Source organism: Actinia tenebrosa, unplaced genomic scaffold (genome assembly GCF_029948245.1).
Source record: "Actinia tenebrosa isolate PJP-AT-01 unplaced genomic scaffold, QUT_ActTen_1.0 PGA_scaffold13__45_contigs__length_12533684, whole genome shotgun sequence".
Lineage (NCBI taxonomy): Eukaryota > Metazoa > Cnidaria > Anthozoa > Actiniaria > Actiniidae > Actinia > Actinia tenebrosa.
Genome location: NW_028292573.1, coordinates 8,960,375 through 8,983,866, shown reverse-complemented (window position 1 = coordinate 8,983,866; position 23,492 = coordinate 8,960,375). Strand labels below are relative to the sequence as shown.

The following is a 23,492-nucleotide window of genomic DNA, read 5'->3' as shown; positions in this document are numbered from 1 at the left end:
ACGAAAGGAAATGCAGTGGTACGCTAATATCTGCTATTGTTGCACTGACAGAAAGCATAGGGGATTTTAACACGTTTCATATCGACAGTGTATATTAATTAATACAGCAGGGCACCGATAGTACGAAGGGTGGATAGCGCTATCCAACGGATAAATCCTTATCCAGTGGATAAATCGAGTCCTGTGGCAAAGGGTTTAAGAAGGAGACAGGGCAACGCAAGGCGCAACGCAAGTGGCAACGTAATGCACATCGAAAGGCGCAACGTAAAGCCTTGTTCACACTACCGTCGTAATCATAATCGTAATCGCATTCGTAAGGAGCGTTAAAACCTAGTGGCAATCAAAAATCGTAGTCTTAAGAGTCGTCGTAAGGTGCATCGTAACGGCGTCGTAATCGTAAGCTTAGATCAGAAGGTTTTGTTTCCTTACGATTACGATTACGCTCACTTGACGATCGAATGTGGACCAAGAAATCGTAGTCGTAAGGATTGACCAACTACCACACTCGTTGCCATGATGAAAATTTCGAAGCTGGCTGGAAAATAACAAGGAAGCGAGGCTTACGATTCGGCTTGCGTCGCATTCAATTATACTAGATCGTAAGCGTACGATTACGACTACGATTACGATTGACGATGCTTACGACACTAGTGTGAACAAGGCTTAAGTCACAACGTAAGGCGCAACGAAAGGCGCAACGTAAAACGCAACGAAAGGCGCAACGTAAGGCGCAACGTAAGGCGCAACGTAAGGCGCAACGAAAGGCGCAACGTAAGGCGCAACGAAAGGCGCAACGAAAGGCGCAACGTAAAACGCAACGAAAGGCGCAACGAAAGGCGCAACGTAAGGCAAAAGCATGGCGGTCATTGTGTTGCCCTTAACAATGGATGCTAATATGAAATCTTTTGTTAAATGGCACCGACGCTCCCCCGAGAGAAATGGAGTTCCAAGGCCTCATGGAATCAGGGCATTTTTTATGACTTTCATTTTCTCATGAATTTCATATCCAAAATGATTTTCACTGAACATTAGTCGCTCTGTCACTATCTTTCGAAACTAAGCAGCTTATTTTCACTTTGCCTTAAGGGTCTTAGAGACTTGGAATCTTTTCTAGGTAACCCTGCCACCAGGGTCTTATTTTTTGTAAGCGTACACTTTAGGGATATAAACTCAACAACGCCTTGCATTACTAAGCCTGATTTTCCCGTCCTAAGATAGGCGGTTTCTGGGCGTGAAACATCAGGAAACCGCAATAGCTGTCTACTAGAGCTTAGGTCAAACGTCGAACTTCAAGAGCCGGACCTAATGACATCAAAGTAGATTGCCTTGTTTTCCATGGTTTCAATTAGGTTCGGCTCACGTGAAGTTCGACGTTTGACTAACAATTCCACTTAAAACTAGGTTTGTATTTTGAGTTCGAATTCGAGCGGGGAATGGTGCCCGTTTCAAGCTCAGTCGCGCACAGCGTAGCAAGAATTTCTGATCGTGTTTAAATATATTACCCATGATTTACAACACCTTTCAATCAGAAATGATGCAAAATTATGGAAAATTTATTTTGTAAGACTTATTCTTCACAGCCAAAGTGTATATTCTCTAATAATCATACTACAAATTGTTTATCGTTTTAAGGAATGATGGCAGAATAAAACCATGTGCAATTTGTTACCAGGTTGATGGTTCTTTACTTGCAATTTTACTGGTTATTATGGGAGCACGTGCTGATTTGAGATCTAAAAACTCTCGGAAGTCTTGGTGACAAAGGACTTGCCATCCCATTTGGTCTTGTACTGCTCTGGTAACGCATACTCCGTCTGAAATAATTTTACCACAGTTATATAAAGCTTGAAGGAAGGTTGAAACCAGTGGGAGTATTCATTACGTTTCAATGCCCTCCCATTACCCATTGTTGAAATTAGGGTCTCAAGCATTGTGTCGTGGGTGTCAATCAATATTTGGAAAGCCCTTGTCAACACAAGTGAAGTGAAGTCCTGGGACGCTTCGAAATTGTGAAAATGCAATTTTTTCTATAATCATTCAGTTATTCAATATTTCAGAAACGTGAGGTGAACGAATAAGATAAATGGGGATCTAGATGTGGCATCTCTACACAGTAGCTTTTCGTCAGCTGAAATTATGACGTTAACAAATGACGTTATTTAGCAAAAGTATGACATCATTTCGTGTACTTACGAAATCGCCATCGCTTTTTGGAATAAGAATATTCATTTCAGAGGACTTGGCGGAGATGATGTCACATGTCAAGGATTCCTTGCTCAGGTAGACTTGACAGCCATCGGTCTTGTCGATAGAGATGGTGGGGACTGCACCGTTAACCTAACACGACCACCAATAAGTGAACAGAAGTTGTCAATCATATAGGGCTCAGATATAAACTTTGGGGAAACCAATAGACCCCTTGCATGCGACGTCAAAGCAGCTCAATTTGGAGGACAAAACAAAGGAATTTCAATGTCATGTGAGTTGGAAACCTATTGTTTTGTCCTCTAAATTGAGCTGCATTCCGACATGCTGCAAGTGGTCTATATGAGGTTTGCATGATGGCGTCATTAGACTCCATTACAAGATGCTTCTCGAATTTTCTTTCGTATTTAAATTTGTATTCCCTCATGAGAATGGTAAGACAATTGGTGATAATTAAATGAACAAAAGAAAGTGTGCAAGGGAGTCTGGTAGTAGAGGTCAATGACGCCATCTCATGCAAACGTCCTATTTAATGAACCCCGAAACAATGTCTTGGCTTATGTTTGTGCACGACTAACTCACAAATTCAGACGTTAGTTTCTGAGGAAGGAGGATAATCGGAAACAGTGAAGAAAGACCATCGAATCAAAAAAGAGACCCATTGAGCTCTACTATTATGATACTGAGGTCGAACCAAAGAGCCCAGGCGTCCCTGCTACGCCTCTCTTGATTTCCAGAGCCTGATCCCACTTTTAACAAGATTTGAGCATTAACGCATGCTGTTTCGTGTGCTGTTCAAAACAAGGGTAAAGTAGCTATATTTATCAGTAGTTCCTTCAGTTGAAATGCAACTGCTATCAATGGAAGCCGATGGTGCGCACTTTACCCCCTCTCTCCATCAGTGCTCTGTTTTTAGAGTATTCAAAGTCGAAGCTACACAGAGAGAAGTTGTAACAGATTTGGAGATCCCGGCTGAGGCTCGAATCGTGAACTTCTAACTCCAAAGGCCGCGCACAAACCAACTGAGCTACGCCTGATCAAAAACCTTTTAAACATAAATTTCATTGAACATTTTTGTTGTGTGCTTATATCACAGATTAAAAACAGTCTCAACCGCGACAACAAACATGAAAAAAGTCTGTTAACTTTCTGAGCGGTCACCTCTAGAGTTCTATAAAGGCGGTCCTAGATGTTTCTTCAAAAACAGAAGACTGCTTAATGTTTTTTTTTTTGAGGCGCTGTTATAAAGTTTTCTCAATTCCCTTACCTGACATTGGACGCTTTGACAGTTAATAAACTCGCAAGTGGCAACTACATTATCAAACACCACAGCGCACTTCTTGCAGCCGTCTGGAAAAAGAATCAATGGTAAAATACAGAAGATTAGTACAAGACCCATGAAATTCTATCAGCTGAATAGAATACTCTGTGCCGGGTCAATAAACATGACGGGCAGTGTTTGCCTGTCATTGTAGGCTGGTAATGAGATTCATTCAGCTGATTGATTCCAAGCAATAGAATACTCTCTGGTTGATAGCACATGACGGGCAGTGTTTGCCTGTCATTGTAGGCTGGTAATGAGATTCATGAGATTCAGTCATCTGATTGATACCAAGCAATAGAATACTCTCTGGTTGATAGCACATGACGGGCAGTGTTTGCCTGTCATTGTAGGCTGGTAATGAGATTCACGAGATTCATTCAGCTGATTGATACCAAGCAATAGAATACTCTCTGGTTGATAGCACACGACGGGCAGTGTTTGCGTGGCATACTAACCAAGTGTTATTGAGTTAACTTTGCCCTTCACTTGCAGTGTGCTGTTCTTGCACATGTACACATACACAGTCTGTTGCATCTCTCCATCAATCACTAGTGAGCGGTTTTCTTCTTGATAATCCTGGGTAAAAAACAACAAAGATAACTTGTTAGGAAACCTGTTCGTCAAATATACAAACATTTGATAGGAAACCTTCTCAATTGATAAATAAAATACTTAATTACCTCGAACGTCGGCTATAAGCCTGTACATCCCTTGGGCCTGCAGCCCTCGGGATGTATATGGCTCATTGTCTCCGTTCTCGGACATAAATTTTCACCAACAAGAACCATGTAATAGCCCTATTTCACTATGAAGTCACTGCTTGTTTATGTGGGGGATAGAATCGCCAAATCCAATAGAAAATTCAACAAAATTTGCTCCTAGCGAATCAGTTTAATCTAAAATGGCCTGGTTTACAGATATAATATGTGTCAATATGTACTAAAAAATATTCTGAGAGTTTGCTGGCTATTCTACTTCTCTTCGTGGATTGATACGGGTTTTAGAACAATTTTCGGTGAATTTGCGTTGATTTGACCCCCTCCGATGACCATGATCCTTTGCATTTAAACAATAGATTGTTTTGATGTGACGTCATAGTGAAATAGGTCTATAAGCCTTTTCATAGTTTAAGAATCGATTCCACTGCGCATGCGATTTTATCCCGAATTTCTCACCTTCTTTTGTTTAATTAAGAACAAAAGAAGGTTTAGACAAAAGAAGGTGAGAAATTCGGGATAAAATTGCATGCGCAGTGGAATCGATTCTTAAACTATGAAAAGGCTTATTAAGTTGTGCCAACACATTCTTCAAGATCTATCCCAGCACACTTACCACCACCCATTTCTTCCCCTGTAGCTCAAAGACAGGTGGTCGTTTAGCTGCCACTGCTGGCTTTGCCTTGGAGGGAGCTGGTTTGGCTGCCGGCTTAGGCTTGTCTGGTACAGGAGCAGTCTTGCGCAAGGCTGGGTTCTTGTGGGTTTTCTGGTCATCAGAGACTTTTTTCAGACCTGCGCATCATCAACAGACATACACAAAATATTATTTCATATAATATAGTCACGTAATCCACTGAGAGTCACGTAATCCACTGTTTTCCTATTTCAGACCGCGTCATTCCCTTGAGTATTATTTCTTTGTTTAATGGTTGCACATGAGAAGGCAAATGAGTAATGGTTATTTTTTGAATTTTGCCTGTTTCAAGGATTCTTTCCCCCACCAGTAAGAAAAAGAATCCTTTAATCCTTAATCGGTCTAAATTGAAAAAATAACCACACAGAGCGAAAGAAGTGCTATTTCTCAATGATCGGGTAAAATTTCGAGGCTTTATTTCACGTTTCAATGATTTTATCGAAATTTTATAGCCATTTCTTATATTTTTGGTACACATTTTTGACAAGACTCCATTGTTTAAAGGGGTAGGGCAATCCCCCAATGGCCTTGTTACATCCCCATGTGACACCTATAACACGATACCAACTATATCTTAGTGGTAAGAAAGATACGTTTTTTAAGGTCCGACAGAAGGGGGAGAGAGGCAAGCTTCAGAGGGCACTAAGTTCATCAGTAAAAATGTTAACTTTTTTGGAGAGTCAAACCTGTTTATTTTGACAAAACGTTTTCCTTGTTGACTTAAAAGGAGAGTCATGTATTTCTTAGCAAATGGAATTGGGGGTGTTTTACAATCATTTAAAAAACATTTACTAGGAATCCGACAGCCCCCCCTTCCCCCCCTTCAAATAAAAAATGTAACTTCCCTTACGCTTTTGCATATCAATAACAATGAGCAATCACTAAGAACTAGTTGGTGGAATAACTTACATGGGGGCTATAGAGGGTTTGCACAATCACGTGCTCACGCCCATAATACAGCTTGGACTGCCTGTGGTTAGACGGCAGAACAAATTCCCTTTGCATTTGGAAATTGAATTCTTTTTCATGTAAAACGATTGTATTGTTCCTGCCATTTAACATAGCTGCTGTCACGTGGTGGTGAAAAACCTCTATTGATTGCCTGTTAACTTACAAGAGGGACACACCCAAGAATGCTTTAATTTACAAATAATAGTCCACAAACCTGCAGCAATGTTGGTTCCAGCCTTGTTAATTTCACCAAACAGAGCATTTGCTGCAGCAGTATTTGCTTGAGTAGCTGTTGGTGCAGCAGTGGGGGGTGCGACAGCAGGGGGTGGTGGGGGTGGAGGTGCTCCTCCCGATGCAGGTGCTGATGGGGCTGACGATGGTGCTGGAGGACCCTGTAAAGCAAAACAAGTCATTGGTGGGCTGGGCAGGGGGTCGAGCTTCAAGCCTCAATCCAACCACAGTGGGAGATTCAAACCGTTGGTGCCCCTGACCCCCCTTCCTAGCTCGAAATTAGTTGGTTAGTATAAACATTAAATACTGTTAATAAGTATATGTAATAGAACTCCATGCTATCCAATTAAGAAATAATTGGACAAGGAAAATTCTGAGGACTTCCAAAATTGGATGAGGCCGTAGGCCGAGTCCAATTTGGCAGTCAGAGGAATTTTTCGAGTCTAATTATTTCTTGATTGGGGAGCATAAAATCCCATTACCTATTAATTATATAGCTGCCTAATTAATCCTATATCAACAAGACCTGTTCAATTAAGAAAATAATTGGTTACCTATATGGGATCAATGAGAAGCTGTATAATTATATTATTTATTGCTAGAAAGGAAATTTCTAATTATTTAGTGACCCCCATGGTTTTCATTGAGGGTCATGGATCAGAGAATGCTCTGGTAAGGTAACTGTGCAAAATCTATCATAATCTTAGGCTCCCCAAGTATTGAGAATTGAGAATATGACTATATCAAGGAAGATGGTGGCCAATTTATAAACTCCAATATCTTTTGAAGGAAGAAAACAAGGCAAAAAAAGTGAGAAATTTGATCGTAGTGGTACTTTCAGGCATATTTTTCAAGAGCCCATGCACATACTTCTCATTTCTTTCCGAGGAGCAAAAAAAGTTGCAAGTTGTTGAGATTGCACGGCAGTGAAACACGTCACCTGGACAGTGTAACATGACTTTTTTTGAAATAGTGTGAAATATCGCACAGGCTAATGCCTCATGCCCTACTCATTATTGCCTGATCTAAAGGTTAATTATGTCATAATCTCAGCTGCAAGGATTCAAAATTACAAACAGAAAAGATAGCCAAAATACTTCTCCTGTCAATTTTTTTAAACACACAAAAATATTAAAATGGGTGAAAAGTAAAAGATTGGTCATTTAGCATACTTCCATCTATTGAGTTTTGGGTGCATACCAGAGGTTGCAGAGCATAAAGGAAGCATAAGAGTTGCACAAAGCATACAGTAGCCAACTTTTATGCTTCTTTCTTGCTTAACAACCTCCTGCATGGCGCCAAAACTCAAAGAAGCATGCTAATCAATCACCAATCTTGTATTTTTAGCACATTTTAATATTTTGTGTGATTACAACAAAACCGAGAAAAAATCTTTGTTAATTGAACAAATTCATTTTTTTTCTTAGAAACTCTTTACTACATAGAGTGAACTACTTAATCAGGTCAACATGCACCATCGATTTTTGAAGGCATGCTCATGCAGGCTAATTAACCAATCATAGTGCACATTTTATCGTGGCTTCGTATTGAATATTTTAATGATAACCATGCCAGGTGATCTCGTTTTGACAGCCCATCAAAAACCAGCCAATCATTGCGCAGGAAGAAAACTGATCGGGCGGTCTATCTAAATAAACATGGCGACAAAGTCAGAAAAAAATTATTATGAATCTTTGCTTCCCTTGCTATGTTATGGACTAGCAATACATTTAAAATGGTACCTTTAAAATTCTACCTATTCTTATGAGGATTACCTATGGGTCAAATGGTACATTGTGGTTTCAATTCTTTTATGAAATTATCGTAAAATGATAGCTCTTTGTTCGCCAATAAACAACTGAAACTAGGAATGCCTGATCAACTAAAACAATCCTTTGCGCGCGTTCCCTAGGATCTCCTGGTGTGGGCATTGTTTGTGCACATCAGTGACCTGATTTTTACTGATGGATTACTTGGTTTCTTTTGTAATATCAACGGAAAAGATAACCAAGGACTTGTTTCTGTATTTCATTCTCTTTGGAACAATACCAAAATGCCAACAAGTATATCTCATATCGAGTTTTTTTCTATATGCTAGTGTTGAAGTTGGAGTAGAGAAAGCTCACTCCATATGTGGTATGATCAATTCCATATTTGGATTGTGCGGAAAAGTGGCAAACAAAAAGACAGTCCTTTTATAACAAATTCAGTCGACATGAACATTTTTGAACAAAAGATAAGTAAAAAAAGAAAAACTTTGAAAAATCGAGGAAGAATACAGGGACGACACTAACTCATGGGTCTGCCTCGCAGACAACAGACACAGAGAAATACAACACTCAAAATTTGATACGTATACTAGAAAATATTTATAGGACCACTGATTGACTGATTGGGGTCGTTAGTGCAGTGGAATGGAACAGACAGGACTGAATACAATGGATAATGTGGGATGAATAGGATGGGTGGGATTTGAATGGGATGGGACAAGAAATGATAGGGTTGGTTTAAATAGAATGTCAAATGATTTGAATTTGAACTGAATTGAATTGATGGTTGATTTGATTGTATTCTGATTTTAAAGGCATGAAACAAAGTATTTGATAAACTTTTTGTTAGAACAGCCACGTCATTCCCTAAAAAATAAGATTCTTTGTTTGAAAGGTATCCATATTCGTGGTTCTTCTCATACTCAACCAATAAACAAAGAAATAATACTCTAGGGAATGACATATGGTCTGCAATGAGAAAACATTGCTTCACCACATAACCTATGGATCATTGTATTACTCACATCAGGATTCCAAGACAGACCAGACGGATGATGTTCTTTGACGTATGTTATAAGATCTTCGTACAGGCTTTTAATACATCGTGCCCACTCTACGTGCTTGGGATTACTAGAATTACAATGAACAAAAATATCATTATTATGGCAGGTACATGCACACTACTACTGTTTCGTTACATGAAAAAACAATGGTACCATACATATAGCGCACTTTACATAATTACTGTTAGGTAAGGTCAGAGTATTAAATCATATTCATTTAGTCACAAGTTACATAGGCTACTGCATAAGTTTAATTTTTTCTGTAAATTTGTCAATTTGGCTCCACTACCCAAAGTTGAATGTATTGGTTTTATTCTACATTTTGACTTATTAGCTGACTTATAAAATGAGGCTTACCCCATGCAAATGATTCTGCAGTTTGGTATGCATCAAATACAAAACTGGTCTGTTAGGTTGTTGAAAGGTTATGTTTAAGGTGGCAGCAGGTTTTTAGTAGCTTCATAGTGTACTGTTGGCTCACAGCCTACAGACATGGAGTTGGAGGTCATATTCTTTACTATCACTACAGGGAACTTTGAAACTTCAGTATAGTAAAATTTACTATTACTATTAAATGTTACTAATATCATTACCTTTCTTTAAAGTCTTTGATAACACGGTTAATGTAGAACTCAGCTGAATTAATTGTTTCCTTAATGAAAGTTCCACCTTTGACCTATGGTATAGAAAGCATATACAACAATTATTAAAGGATTAATGGATCACGTTGAGCATGATATTGTACATTATCAAGACCAAGGCTATGTTATCTGCCAAAGCTGCAGGCTAAGGCAGATAAAACAGCCCGGGGGAGGGGGATACTCTTGCCTGTTTAGGGTAGGGATGTGCTGCTGAGCCCACTGAACCCTGACCCTGTTCCAGAGTAAAATTGCTGAAATTCATACCCTGTTCTAGAGCAAGGTCGCTGAAAATCATACCCTATTCCGGTATTGCGAAAATGGATACCCTGTTCCAGAGAAGAGAGAGCGTGATTTCATATACCCTGTCCCAGAGCGAGTGCGATTTTATATACCCTACATTCCAGAGTAGAATCGTTGAAAACCATACCCTGTTTGGCGGCACATACCCATATAGCGAATATACCCCAGGGAAAGCAGCAGAGGTCTTGCTCATTTGTGATGTACATTTATCATGCAAAAACTGAATTTAACAATTGTTTTAATATGCATTTTGTAAAATATGGATAAGATTCCACATTCACTTTCGAAAAAATAAAATAAAATATGTTATTTCAATCTCTGTTCAGTGACCTGGAGTAAACTTGACATGACAAAAGTATTATCTGCAGAAAAACCTATTTCTTGTCCACAAGTAGCATTTTGAAATCGTTCTTGCCCATTCATAGACATCTGTTTTTGAAAAATTGAATTTTCAAGTGACAGATACAGGGCTAAGAAATTATCCATTGTAAATCAATTGAGGATTTCATTCCGCTTTCCAAAAAACAGCAAACATTATTTCAATCTCTGTGTGACAGATACAGGGCTAAGAAATTATTCATTGTGGATGTAAAACAATAATTGAGGATCGCTCCAGGGCTGTGATTGGCTGTGCGTGGTGGGCTCACTGAGTGATCTTTTAAGCTTTCACCTAGTTTGGAGCCTACTGTAGCTCTTTTTTGATTGTTCCACACTGTGGTACAACAGGCAAAGCTTAATTATATGTTTATATAATAGATTATTATTACTCACCACAGTGACCCATCCTAAGCAAGCAACTCCCTCTGACATAGCACTCAAGTGGTTGAACATCTTGCTTCCTCTATGTGACTCACGGTATTGCTGCAATCATGTGAATAATATATGTCAGTAACTGTTCTATAGTACATGTGACTCACGTTATTGCTGTAATCAATGTGAACAATGTATGTCAGTAACTGTTCTGTTATAGTACATGTGAGTCACAGTATTGCCGTAATCATATGAATAATGTATGTCAGTAACTGTTCTATAGTACATGTGCCTCATGGTATTGCTGTAATCATGTGAATAATGTATGTCAGTAACTGTTCTATAGTACATGTGCCTCACGGTATTGCTGTAATCATGTGAATAATGTATGTCAGTAACTGTTCTATAGTACATGTGCCTCACGGTATTGCTGTAATCATGTGAATAATATATGTCAGTAACTGTTCTATAGTACATGTGACTCACGGTATTGCTGTAATCAATGTGAACAATGTATGTCAGTAACTGTTCTGTTATAGTACATGTGAGTCACAGTATTGCCGTAATCATGTGAATAATGTATGTCAGTAACTGTTCTATAGTACATGTGCCTCACGGTATTGCTGTAATCATGTGAATAATATATGTCAGTAACTGTTCTATAGCACATGTGAGTCACAGTATTGCTGTAATCAGCATTGACGTAGAATGAAATTTACAGTTCACAAAGTTCAAGACAATTAATTTTGACAAGAGTTGAATTTAAATAAATGGAAAGTTCCACAAATCTCTCAAATATTGTGGTGTCATTTCACATCTTTGTTTTGTTTTGCCCCCTGTGCGACCCATAGTGTCTTGTGATTCAAGTTGGCCATCACATCGTCAAAGCAGTCCATTAACCAGTGCACAAAAAGAAAGGAGAAATATGGGAAATGAATTTTTTGTACCTGAACAGCATTGATTGCATCACTGGTTGGTTGGAGAAGTTTTGCAAGGGTTTCCTAAAGAAAAGAAATTAAATGGGATCATTACACTGTTTTTGAAACTAGATGTTATTTGTCTTGGTGCAGTTTTTCCATTACAGACCACATGTCATTCCCTAAGGAGGGAGAGGTGGGGGGGGGGGGGGGCTTAGATTGGAAAATTTATGAGACTAGTATGGGAGAAGTGAGGGGGGGGGGGGGGGGGGAGAGGTAAGAAAAATAAAAGAGACTAGTATGGGAAAAGGGAAAAAGTGGGGGCTGTAGCCCCCCTGCCCCACCCCTTTCTTTGTTTAATGGTTGTGCATGGGAAGATACATGAATATGGATAAAGCTGAAACAAAGAATCTCATTTGCTAAGGAATGACACATAGTATGTAATGGGAAACATTGTACCCCGATGAATATGTTTTATTACAGTATGTTGGCTCATTTAGTTGGACACCAGTCTGTTTTGTGGGAGGTCATGGGTTCTAGCCTTCATGGCCAGACCAATACTCAGAGTTTCAAAATATCTGCAAATGATTTGACCATCACTGTGGTTTGGATGAACATGTTAAGTGGTGGTCACATTTCACTGAAAGACATCACACAAGCTTAGACTGCTAAGTTGGCAACTGTCATGTGTCCCCCTCAATTATGATGACAATTACAACAATTATGATGGTGATGGTGACAATGATGATAATGATGGTGATGATGACAAAGATGATGATGGTGACAATGATCATGATGGTGATGATGATGATGGCGATGGTGACAACGATGGTGATGGTGATGATTACGATGGCGATGATGTTGATGATGATAGTGATGATGATGACGACGATGGTGATGTTGGTGATGATGTAGACAATGATAATGATAATGATGGTAACAATGACGTTAATGGTGATGATTATGATGGTGATGATATTGATGACAATGATGATGAAGATAGTGATGATGATGATGATTATGACAATGATGATGATGATCGTGATGATGATGATGGGGATAATGACAGTGATGATGATGATGATGATAATGATAATGCTGAGGGTATTTATGAAATGCTGAGGATGTTAATTGTTATGATAGTACTTACTGGAGTAGGAGTCTTGTGCTTTGAAACCACAACAACGAAACTCCTCTGGGCTTGAAAAGCCTTTTGCAGGAGTTTGACCTGATGTAAATAGTCATAACAAAACACTGAACAATTTGATGCCTTGTCCAATAATATGTGTACCATGCAATACCAAATGCAATATAAAGCTAGATAGCGCATACAGCTTGAGACAAATAAACCTACAAGCTACAACCATTGTTTAGCGATTGTTTTCCCCAAGATAGAGTAGGTAATTTCAGTAGCTAGACTTACCACTGATTATAAACCTTATATAGTATAAAGCTTTTTATAACTATTTCATATTGAACAGTAGTTCAAGAAAATACCCCCGCAGCCCCAGGAACTTCCAATCAAATTTTCTTCCTTACAAACTCTGTAATCTTATTCTTTCTCTGGCCCCCTTCCACTCCAGAATTGTGAATTTTCACTGTCACAATATTCATTTTAACCATCCTTCATTGCTGCTGTATGTGCTGATCAAGACAACAGTCACTGTATGGATGCAGGCCAAAACCCTTCAGACTTTGCATTTCAAAACATTTTTTATCAATATGTAGTGGGAATCTTAATTCAAATTTTCAATCCAATACAAAAGGATTAGCACATCGGAGTGTCTTTTGCCTCCTGACTTGATTTTACTAAAAAAATTCCATTAAATACAGTACTCCTAACTATTAACTGGCATACCTGAAAACCTTATCTTTGTAGAAAAATACATATACACTCAATTGAAGAATCGCTGTCGGGTTCAGAAACATAGAACATAGAAGCTGAGACCGAAATGACACATGGGAAGTTAGTTAATTAGATGCATGCTGTGATCGGCGACCTGTTGCATCCACGGTTTTTAATACGCGTTTTGCATTCTAAACCGACTGCATGGATGGTGCAAATGAATAAATTATAATATAATTATGTCATTTCTCATGTACCACTTCGGCCTCAGCTTTTATGTTCCATGTTTCTGAACCCGACAACGATTCTTCAATTGAGTGTATGTAAATTTCACTATGATGTTGCATCTTGAGAAGAAGCAGTAAAACCATGATATAAAAACAAATTTAGACTGACAAACAGTAGCTATTTGTCAGTAACAACTTGAATCGTTTTTATTTCATGGTTTTACTGCATGTGCTCTATCATAACATGATGATAATAACAATAATACGTACAAAATTGTATATTTTTCCATTAAATAATTCAAATGGTTAGAGTAAGTTAGAGTATGGAGTAGAGTATAATATAGTACATATGACATGCAGTACAGTTTTGCGTCGAGTGACGACAGAATGTACACGTACATAAGAACAATATGTTCAATCAGTCAATCAATAATATCTAACACATCACCAAACAGTATTCCATAACATTAAAGATGGTCAGGTGATAACTGGAATATTTTTTCAAACAATATTCAAAACTATAAAATATTGCATAAATTGTATTAATCTTATGTTAGTATTCTTATTTATTACACATTTAGGGTTGATATCTATGAAAAAAAGCTGTGACTAAATACCATACCAGTGAAGTGATACAATATCACTTTCAATATTAATATCATTTACTTTTTGGATTCTGGATTTCATTATTCAATTCAAACATTCATTATTGAAAACGAATATTCAATATTCAAAAAATAATAGTTTGAAAATTCGATTAACTTGGCTCTCACGCTCTGGTTTATAGTGGAAACGGAAGTTAAGTTGTTAATATTAGATATTCCTTGCATCCAGCTGTGTATATGCTTGACTTTTGTATATGCTAGGTTTTGAAGATTTGTTTACAATAATGAATGTTGGAAACAAATAATGAAATCAAGAATGCAAAAGTAAAATCATTAATGACTTATACATGTTCAAGGTTGAGGTGGTTTGACTGTAACATCTCTGTCAAACTCTTGTAAATAGGACCATAGTATATCACTTTCCCACAATATTTTTTTGAAAATCCTAACCATTTTAGCTAATGCCATGCACTAGAATGATTTTCACATGACCGTGAAAGAAAATAGACCATTTAGTTTGTAATAGTTGATAAAGAACAAAAGAAAATCATTGGTTTAGAGTCTACTACTAACTATTAGTTTGCCTATTCTTTCACGATCATATGAAAATCACTCTATAATCAGAGGTGTGATAATCATTGCCAAAAGTATCATGACAGTGAGGCAGTTTGGGGCAAAAACATAAATAAACAAAAATTTTTGACCAAAATTGCCTCATTGTCTTGCCCACCCATGATATTTTTGACAGCAATCTTCACATCTGGGGATCGAACTGTTCTCTGTAGGGTTACAGTATACAGACTTTACTTATCTAAAAGACGTTTAAATTTTAGTATTCCTTGGTCTATCACTATCTATTGCATTGTATCACCCCAGTCATGTATGATAGACAAGTTTAAGCGATTAGCCTTTTAAAGAACCACAATTACATCCCAAAACGTTGAAACTCTACAACATAATTTTAAACTGCTGACTTTATCCTCATTCAATATAAGAATTATATTAAAAATTTAACACAAACATACCTGATCAGAGACATCCCCACCTAGCTCATTTGAAAGTCCAACAAATTTTGCAACACTTCCAGAAATAAACTAAAATTACAAAGAATAACAACTAGCTTTAGAGAATGCCTAGTTTCATTTATTTAATAAGGATAATTTTGAATAATTTAAAAGGAAAAGATGAAAGAAAAGACAGATTTCGTGCAAATAATTTATGTGCAGGTCAAAAGCAACGCTATTTATTCAGCTCAAGAATTATAAAATGCATTGATAAACACCTCGATATGTAGAATAATAGTCCACTTACCCCATCATAGGCTTCCACAATCTCATGACTCCCTAAAAATAATTTTTAAAAGGAAAGTAAATCATGCTGAAAGCTGAAGTGAGTGAGGATTCAACTCGCGAAGGGTTATAATTTTGACTTCATTTTTACCTTCAGCGCTGCCTTTTCCAGCAGCCATTGTCTCTAACTTAGTCGTCACAGCCTCAAGACGAGATACGAGAGCTCCGAGATCAGCAGACATGATGAATTGTGATTAAATGGAGGTTTTTTTGGAGAATTTTTTGGGCTGTTTTACAAGAATGACTGAACTTTGAGAGGTGTGCACAGGAAGAGACTGACACCATACCTTATATGGACATTACACTGACCACCCCAATGCATTACGTCATTCATGCAAATCCACTTCCGGCACCAAATAATTATTAATTATTAAATTATCATTATTTTATAATTATTTTTCACCTCCCTTTTCTCTTTTCTTGATAATATTCCTTGCCCCATAAATATAATATTAAATAAATATTCGCTATTGAAAAGCTTGAAAATGTTCAAGACTCGTGCCAGTCTTCTAATTTACATAATTTAAATTAGACGCTATCAATTTCCGGGCGGAAAAAAGGTAGTTTAACAAAAGAGAGCTCTTTAGACAGTGAAAATAAAAGATTTTTCTTTCATATTTTTCAATTTATTTTCATTGGATAAAATTTTGGAATTCAAAAATATTCAAATATTTTAGTTGATAAGACTCACTGTACATCTTCAAGTGTACAATAACTCGTTTCTATAGGTTGCTATCAATAGACGTCACTTCCGGTAATAGCTATTTTTTGATGGCTTGTAGAATCTTGGAGGTTGTTTTAATCTCTTGTTTTCTGGTTTGATGTCATGAAAATAGTCATATACAATAGTTTGAGGACTTATTTTGATATGTTTTGATTTAGCATCCGCTAGTTGCCCCCCAGTCAACCACTTGTTTGCCCCCCAGTCAACTCCAAAAAGTCACGTGATTGATAGTAAGCAATTGGGCGTAAAAAAGAGTGGTTTAACGAAAGAGAGCTCCTAAGACAGACAAGATAACTAAACGCAAATTTAACGTTTTCTAATCAATTAATCGAGAGAAGAAAAAAAATTCAACCACTTTATAATGGGTTCCCTGTGTCTGAACTTACTTAGATTGGGCTACCTGTGTTAAAATCCCTCTGGCTCAGATTTAACATGGATTCTTCTTCTAATAAGGTAAGAATGTAAGATTAAAAAAAGAAGGCTTTTGTATGACCTATTAAAGTCAGAGGACGATGCACGATCGAGAAAGCGTTCAAATTTCTTCGTATATGCTTCGTATCTTATTTTCTATTGAAATTATTATTCTGTGAATAATATAGAGTCAATGTGCACCATTGCGTGCTATAACGAGTTTACGCATCGATTATTAGGGATTTTGTATTATAGCGTCATTTTATACTTCCACTGCCAGAATCCATTGTACCCTTTTTTTGATCAGTTGTTAATCAGCAATATTTTCTTATTACTCTCATTAAATAAATAAAGAAAATTCGCTTATATGTAGACCCCTTGCAGCACCTTGGAATGCAGCTCAATCTGGGGGACAAAACAATAGGTTTCTTTTGTTTTGTTCCAAGGATCAAGCTGCTTTGACGTCACATGCAAGCTGGGTCCATATAACGATTTCAATGAAATGAATATAATAAAATCATAGCTATAATTGTAAGGCAGAGTAGTGGGGAGGGTGTGGGATCAGAAATCTCATGGTTGGGGTTAGATCACAGGTAGCCCAAGCGTATACATTGTACTGTTTTACTATACAATATATGGGACTTCATAAATCTTTATTTTCGTTCATTGAATTTTAATAAAATCCACTAAAACTTCTACAGCGTGTTTTGGTTGTTCTTAGCTTGAAAAGTGCAGTTAGTTTGAACAAAATTCGCTCAGAGTGAAGCTAGGAACAACCAAAACATGCTGTAGAAGTTTCAGTGGATCACATACTTTTAATCAGGGATCACAGAAGAGGGATCAGGATCATATAAATAAATTCAAGGGAGTATCTATAAGATTAGGGATCAAAATACTTGAATTTTTGGGGTGAGGGATCAATATTTTGTGTACTAATTTGGAATCAATCATAAAGAAACATCCTTGGTCACCACTAGTCATTATTTATAGGGGGAAAGTCGATCAAGAGGGATGCCTTTAAGGCTTTTCCTGTGTGATTTATCAGTACTGGTATCGAAACAATCCTGGACCCTGCTGCACAAAGGGTGGAAAGCACTATTTGTGTCCTCAGTAGGCCCTTTGCAGTTAACGGTCACGTGTCTGTACTGGACTGCAAAATTTTTGTTTTTATATTAAATTGGTGATTCTTTTTAGGTACTTGTAAAGAACTGAATGAAACGATGTGTAACCAGTGTGTCACGAAATGCAGTTTTATTACGATCTCTTGAAACAGGTTGTAGAAAGTTTGTTTGCTCACCAGTATATTTCACCCATGGGAATCAAGATGTTCATTCATTTGCTCTCAGTGAATTAATCAGCACGTGATTGCTTAGCTGCAAAGGGCCTATTAGCTTTTTTGTGTCCTCAATTATTATTATTATTATTATTATTATTATTATTATTATTGTTGTTGTTATTTTTTTTATCCAGTGATCAAATTTATGGGATAACAGCATTAACAGGATTTATCCATTGGATAACGCTATCCATCCTGGCTCGGAATAAGATCCTTCATAGGAATACTTAAGATCTTACATATGATCACATTTCTGAAGTTAGATTTAACTATACCTATTTAGGAAAGCACAGGTGGCGTAGCGGTGAGAGCACTCGCCTCTCACCAATGCGACCAGGGTTCGAGTCCCACTGAGTTCGGTGTCTTATGTGAGTAGAGTTGTTTGTTGGTTCTCTCCTGTGTAGTATGTGAGTAGAGTCGTTCGTTGGTTCTCTCCTGTGTAGTATGTGAGTAGAGTTGTTTGTTGGTTCTCTCCTGTGTAGTATGTGAGTAGAGTTGTTTGTTGGTTCTCTCCTGTGCTTTGAGGGTTTTCCGGGTTCTCCGGCTTTCCTCCCTCTGCAAAAATCAAATGAATAGCTACTCTGTAGAAATGCCACTGTTAAATCCCATTTATTTCATTATTTATTTATTTTGAAATCACTGGTGATTTCTGCAATCTGATTGGCCCTCAGCAGTGCGAATTGAAGTTTTAACATCATTTTTTTCAAGGGTTCTTCTGGTGCTGCAAGTTACTACAACAGGTGGTCAAGCTTTCAAAGAGACGTAGCCCACCAAGTCCTTGACAACCAAGAATTACAGCTACAAGATGCCAAACTAGTCCTTGATCTTGGATGTGGAACAGGCAACATGACGGCAGCCCTACTCGAACACTTGTCACAGGACTGCAAAATTATAGCAGTTGACCCAGATGTTGAAAGAATTAAGGTGGCACAACAACTTCATGGTTGCCATAGTAACATAACATTCCAGACAGGTTCAAGTGATAGCTTTCCACACATGCTTAAAGAGTGTTATGATATAGCTGTGAATAACTTTGTTATTCAACTGATTAAGGAAAGACAAGTTGCAATGGATAATATATCAAAAAGTCTGAAGCCAGGTGGGAGATTACTCATGACATATCCGTGCTTAGAGACATATCTAGCACCAAATAACTCATTCTACAAATGGCTGTCAGAAGTAGCTCCACCTGAACAATTAAAAACTTGGAACAATATGCTACAAATCTCTAAACTCGTACCACAATTATTAGAAGACTTGTGTACAAATGCAGGTTTAACAATATTGTCTAGCGTTAAGGGACAAAAATGGACAACTTTTGATAATTTTGAGACACTCAGTGAATATCTGTACGGGGTATCTCATGGAGTGGTGGATATCAGAGGATCTGAATTTGACCAAATAATAAAAAACACTACTCCACCACTAAATTCTGATGGGAAAATAGAAAGAGAAATGATTTATGGGATCATTGTTGCCAGAAAATAAACCAAGAAACAAAGGCTGTCAAAGAATATTTTGAAACTAGTTGTAAAATTCATGAATAATTATTGTATAGAACGGTCTGAACCCAGGTGAATGAATGTTAATCGAAGTAATATGATCATCCGGGTGGATGTAGTCCTGAGAAGGACTGTTTGATGTGACTGACATTTCGACAACCTGAGCGGAAGTCATCTTCAGAGTCAAGTGAAGAATAAAAGTCAGATTGGTCATGTTTATACTGCCACGATAACAATAGCCTAATTACATGAAGAAGCGTAATTGGCGGCATTGGTCTAATGAGTGCGAGTCACTCTTTCGGTGTTGTGGGCGGTTTTATTGTTTCTAATAAGCTCAGGATGTCAAAACGTCAGTCACATCAAACAGTCCTTCTCAGGACTACATCCACCCGGATGATCATATTACTTCAATTAACATTCATGAATAATTAATGAGGGCCTAAGCCAATCCAGCTTTAAAGGGGCACTTGGATGAAAACGCCCCAATTTTTGAAAGTCCGAATAATTGAAGTATTTGAGGATAATATGACTCAACTATAATTATGGAAATCTGATTAGTGAAAATTTTAGCCTGGGAGCCACTTGCTGTTGAGATATTTTGGGTTAAAAGCGAAAAGAACAGTAGGGTTGAGTAAATGACGTCTTTTACTCACAATTTAAATGCTGAATAAAATTGATAGTTTTTTCCCGCCACTTTTGACTGTGAAGAAAATATGTTCCTTGGCTACTATCTGGGCCATATAGATAAGTTTAAACAATTTTCAAGTAATTTCCAATTTTTTATTGATTTTCATCCAAGTGCCCCTTTAAAAATCAGGTCACATGAATATCAAAAAGATCGATTTTACATTTTTACATTTGCCGATAAAATACATAATCTCTGATTTTCCAAAAAATATTCAGTTGCAATTTTTAATATCAAGTAATCAACGACAGTAATGTTGATTAAAGCTTAAAGCTAAAAAACAGTTACTGTTTTTAGCTTTAATCTTCTTTAGTTACCTGTAATGACATTACTTGTCAACAACCTGTCTTCATGTTGCTATTAAGTCACATTGCTATGACAATATGCTGCTACACTAGCTATCATACGAAATCGAGGATAACCCTGTAATTTGTTAAGGAACAATATAGCAGATATGAATACATGCAAATGAGACAAGCATTGCATCGACCCAATAGCCTCACTTGTATGATTCTTAAAACAAAAGAATATCTCATTACTGGCTCAACTGTAATATCAGCTATTCAAAACTGGAGTATTTGGGATGATGGCATTAGGGTAATTATCTTACTTCTCACCTCTGAGATCCGGGGTTCCTGTCCCATGCAGTTTTCCCAATATGTGAACCGAGTTGGTTCGTTCCCTTTCAGACAATCCAACGGTTTTTCCAGTCCTCCATTTTTTTCTCCTCACACAAACTTACCGTAAATCTAATTCCAAGTAGTTAGGGCTCACAGTGCTCTGCTTTCGGTTTTACCCTGTTGGGCTGTGCCACTGTCATATTCGAGGTGGTAAATGGGGAGTTTTCCCCCTTGAGCATTATTTCTTTGTTAAAACTAATAAAACCGTGAACACTTAAAATATGTATGGAATGTTAAACATTGTGTTCTGACCAATCATATGCGACAGTTAATTAGAAACATAGGAACATAGACATCTATTGAAATGTTCATAGTACAGTGTGTATCAAAACTACTATACACATCAAGGCTTAAAACAACGGCTGGACATTGGACAATATCCAGCCCCAACAGACCCCTTGCATTGATTTCCTATAGGCATAGCCCTTTTCCGAGATATGCTTCACTTGTCACGCACAAAGGTTTCAGTATGAGGCTACTTGCCAAATGCTCAGTCATCCCTGACAGGCGGAAAGAATAAATTTAATTTAGCATGTAGCCTCATACTGAAACCTTTGTGTGTGACAAGCAAAGCATATCTCGGAGGTAGGCTATTAAATCGTTCTGGGGGACAAAACAATAGGCCATCTTTTCTTAGGCAACAAAATTTCATTGTTTTTTGTTTTTTCCCCAGCTTTTAAACAGGTAACAAATCCTCTCAGGACTCAGTGCAAGGTAAGCTTCCATATAAGGCATAATAAAGCTAGACCACAATGCACCATGTTCCCTATCACAGATAAAGTCTATTTTTTCACCATCTTTCTTTTACCCTGGGTGTAAAAATGTTTTTCATTTTAGACCATGTGTCATTCTTTTGAGAATAAGATTGTTTGTATCCACATTCATGTGTCTTCTCGTGCATAACCATTAAACAAAGAAATGATACTCAAGGGAATGACATGTGGCCATAAATGGAAAATATTATGACTGAGGTAAAAAGTTGTATATGCCCAAAAGGCATTCAATGCTGCAAATGATAGCTAAGACTACTAGTATTGGTTCCATTGCTCAGAATATTTCAAAAAGCTATTGTGTAATTCCAGAAATCTCCCATACCACCTCCCCACACCCCCCATGGAGGAATTTTTTTAAGGACTCCCCTACCCCTGGCAATATTTGCAATTTCCTTCCATACAAACTCTGTAGTTTTTATTGTTTCTCTGACCCCCCTACCCCTCAGAAATTCCAAATTTTTCTGGGGGGGGGGGGGGTATGGATAATTTCTGGAGATACACAATAACTCTTGAAAATAGCAATTTAAGACCAGAACTTTGATTTTTCAAAAAATTCTCTTTGTACATCTGTCTTGATACCTCTCTCCCACAAAACATAAATTCCCTCTTTAGTCATGCTATTGCAACCTTCGACCTCCACAGAGCATAGATTAGGACACTTCGCTGCTAGTGTTTTAAGACAAGAGTCTGTCAAATAAATACAACCACTTATTCCTACATGAGTTATATAAGGACAGCGAGATGCTAGAGTAGCCATACACTCATCTGTCATCCCAGTGCAATAATTCAAAGATATAAATTTCAGTTTTGGAGCGTGTTGAGCCAGGATTTTTATACAATCCGCATTAGTTCTCGAACAGCGGGTTAGATCTACTCTTTCTAAGCAAAGGCAGCTTTGGAAAACCTTTATAAGAGACTGAGGCGACACCCAAAGACATCCACAGAGGATCAGCTCACGAAGTAGAGGACAAAATGTAGCAAGTTTTACAATGATTACACTTGTAAGCATTCGACAACCGCTCAAATCCAACTTCTGCAAACTATAATTCCTACTGAATATATTTACTAAGACACAGTCTTCAAGTAGAAACCTTGGATTCCTTAAAATAATGGAATTAAGCGATGAATTTTCAAGTGTAATTTGTTCAAGGATACCAGAAGTCATTTTGGAAGGTTGAAGAACGTTGTTGATGTCGATCTTTTTCATTGTTTTAAAATGTCCCTCGCACAGATTTTTAAAGTCCTTGCACACTCTACGACACTTAAATATCTCGTCTAAGCTGAGATTGGTGAATATTTTGTCGAATACGATGTCTTGTTGTGGAAGATCAAAGATTGTCTTTTCACGGTACGAAAGCTTCGATTCGTCCGCCATGTTTGTTTTGATTGCTGATGACCACAGGAAGACCAGTTGTATGAATCATGATTCGTGCTTTCTTGTCTCTTCTTCCATCTCTGCTTTAAGGGTACTCCGTTTCTCTCCTCTTCTTTTTGCTAATATGTATTTTATTTTAAGAAAACCAGTTAGCTCAGCTTTTTACTTTCCCATCCAGTTCATAGCTTTGTATTCATCACTCAATACAGGGCTGTCAACCCCCGAGATATTCAAATCTGGAGAATTGATAGGGAAGGGACATGACGTCACGTCAAAAAGCGCGCAAAGAGACATCTTTCGCTTTGTAACATTTGATGTGATTGGTTTATTTCTGACCAATCAGATTATCGCTTTTATTACAATGGCCTGCTTGCAAGAACAGTTTATGAGGAACGTTTTGATTTTGTTAGCGATGTA

At 37.6% G+C, this 23,492-nt stretch overlaps 3 protein-coding genes across 5 annotated transcripts; 1 reads left to right on the top strand and 2 right to left on the bottom strand.

Annotated features, from left to right (window-relative positions):
- Positions 1 to 1,532: 1,532 nt before the first annotated feature.
- LOC116292297 (adenylyl cyclase-associated protein 1) lies at positions 1,533 to 15,875 on the bottom strand. The gene is made up of 14 exons (XM_031699579.2): positions 15,681 to 15,875; positions 15,552 to 15,583; positions 15,266 to 15,334; positions 12,713 to 12,790; positions 11,593 to 11,646; positions 10,667 to 10,756; positions 9,548 to 9,630; positions 8,916 to 9,021; positions 6,105 to 6,282; positions 4,862 to 5,037; positions 3,985 to 4,105; positions 3,473 to 3,555; positions 2,194 to 2,337; positions 1,533 to 1,814 (listed from the first exon to the last, which is right to left on the bottom strand). Exons 1-14 carry the CDS (start codon positions 15,769 to 15,771, stop codon positions 1,734 to 1,736), a joined length of 1,386 nt encoding a protein of 461 aa, XP_031555439.2. The 5' UTR covers positions 15,772 to 15,875; the 3' UTR covers positions 1,533 to 1,733.
- A 729-nt stretch (positions 15,876 to 16,604) lies between these two features.
- On the top strand, positions 16,605 to 20,727 carry LOC116292314 (uncharacterized). Of its 3 annotated transcripts, XM_089029076.1 has the most exons (3): positions 16,605 to 16,766; positions 17,919 to 17,997; positions 18,769 to 20,727. In XM_089029076.1, the coding sequence occupies exons 2-3, from the start codon at positions 17,968 to 17,970 to the stop codon at positions 19,546 to 19,548; spliced, it is 810 nt and encodes a 269-aa protein (XP_088885202.1). In that variant the 5' UTR covers positions 16,605 to 16,766; positions 17,919 to 17,967; the 3' UTR covers positions 19,549 to 20,727. The 3 variants fall into 3 exon arrangements, with proteins under 3 accessions (XP_088885202.1, XP_031555458.1, XP_088885203.1); XM_031699598.2 differs by lacking the exon at positions 17,919 to 17,997 and having other exon boundaries at positions 16,607 to 16,766; XM_089029077.1 differs by lacking the exons at positions 16,605 to 16,766; positions 17,919 to 17,997 and adding an exon at positions 18,148 to 18,428.
- On the bottom strand, positions 20,447 to 23,208 carry LOC116292313 (uncharacterized). Its single transcript, XM_031699597.2, has one exon. It carries the CDS (start codon positions 23,073 to 23,075, stop codon positions 22,224 to 22,226), a length of 852 nt encoding a protein of 283 aa, XP_031555457.2. The 5' UTR covers positions 23,076 to 23,208; the 3' UTR covers positions 20,447 to 22,223.
- Between the last annotated feature and the right edge of the window lie 284 nt (positions 23,209 to 23,492).

Coding starts and splice junctions, on each gene's coding strand:
- LOC116292297 (XM_031699579.2), bottom strand. CDS start 15,771: ATGTCTGCTGATCTCGGAGCTCTCGTATCTCGTCTTGAGGCTGTGACG. Junction 5,038..6,104: donor TGGAACCAACATTGCTGCAG/GTTTGTGGACTA, acceptor GATGATGCGCAG/GTCTGAAAAAAGTCTCTGAT. Junction 1,815..2,193: donor CAAAAAGCGATGGCGATTTC/GTAAGTACACGA, acceptor AAATTATTTCAG/ACGGAGTATGCGTTACCAGA.
- LOC116292314 (XM_089029076.1), top strand. CDS start 17,968: ATGCAGTTTTATTACGATCTCTTGAAACAG. Junction 17,998..18,768: donor ATTACGATCTCTTGAAACAG/GTTGTAGAAAGT, acceptor ATTTTTTTCAAG/GGTTCTTCTGGTGCTGCAAG.
- LOC116292313 (XM_031699597.2), bottom strand. CDS start 23,075: ATGGCGGACGAATCGAAGCTTTCGTACCGTGAAAAGACAATCTTTGAT.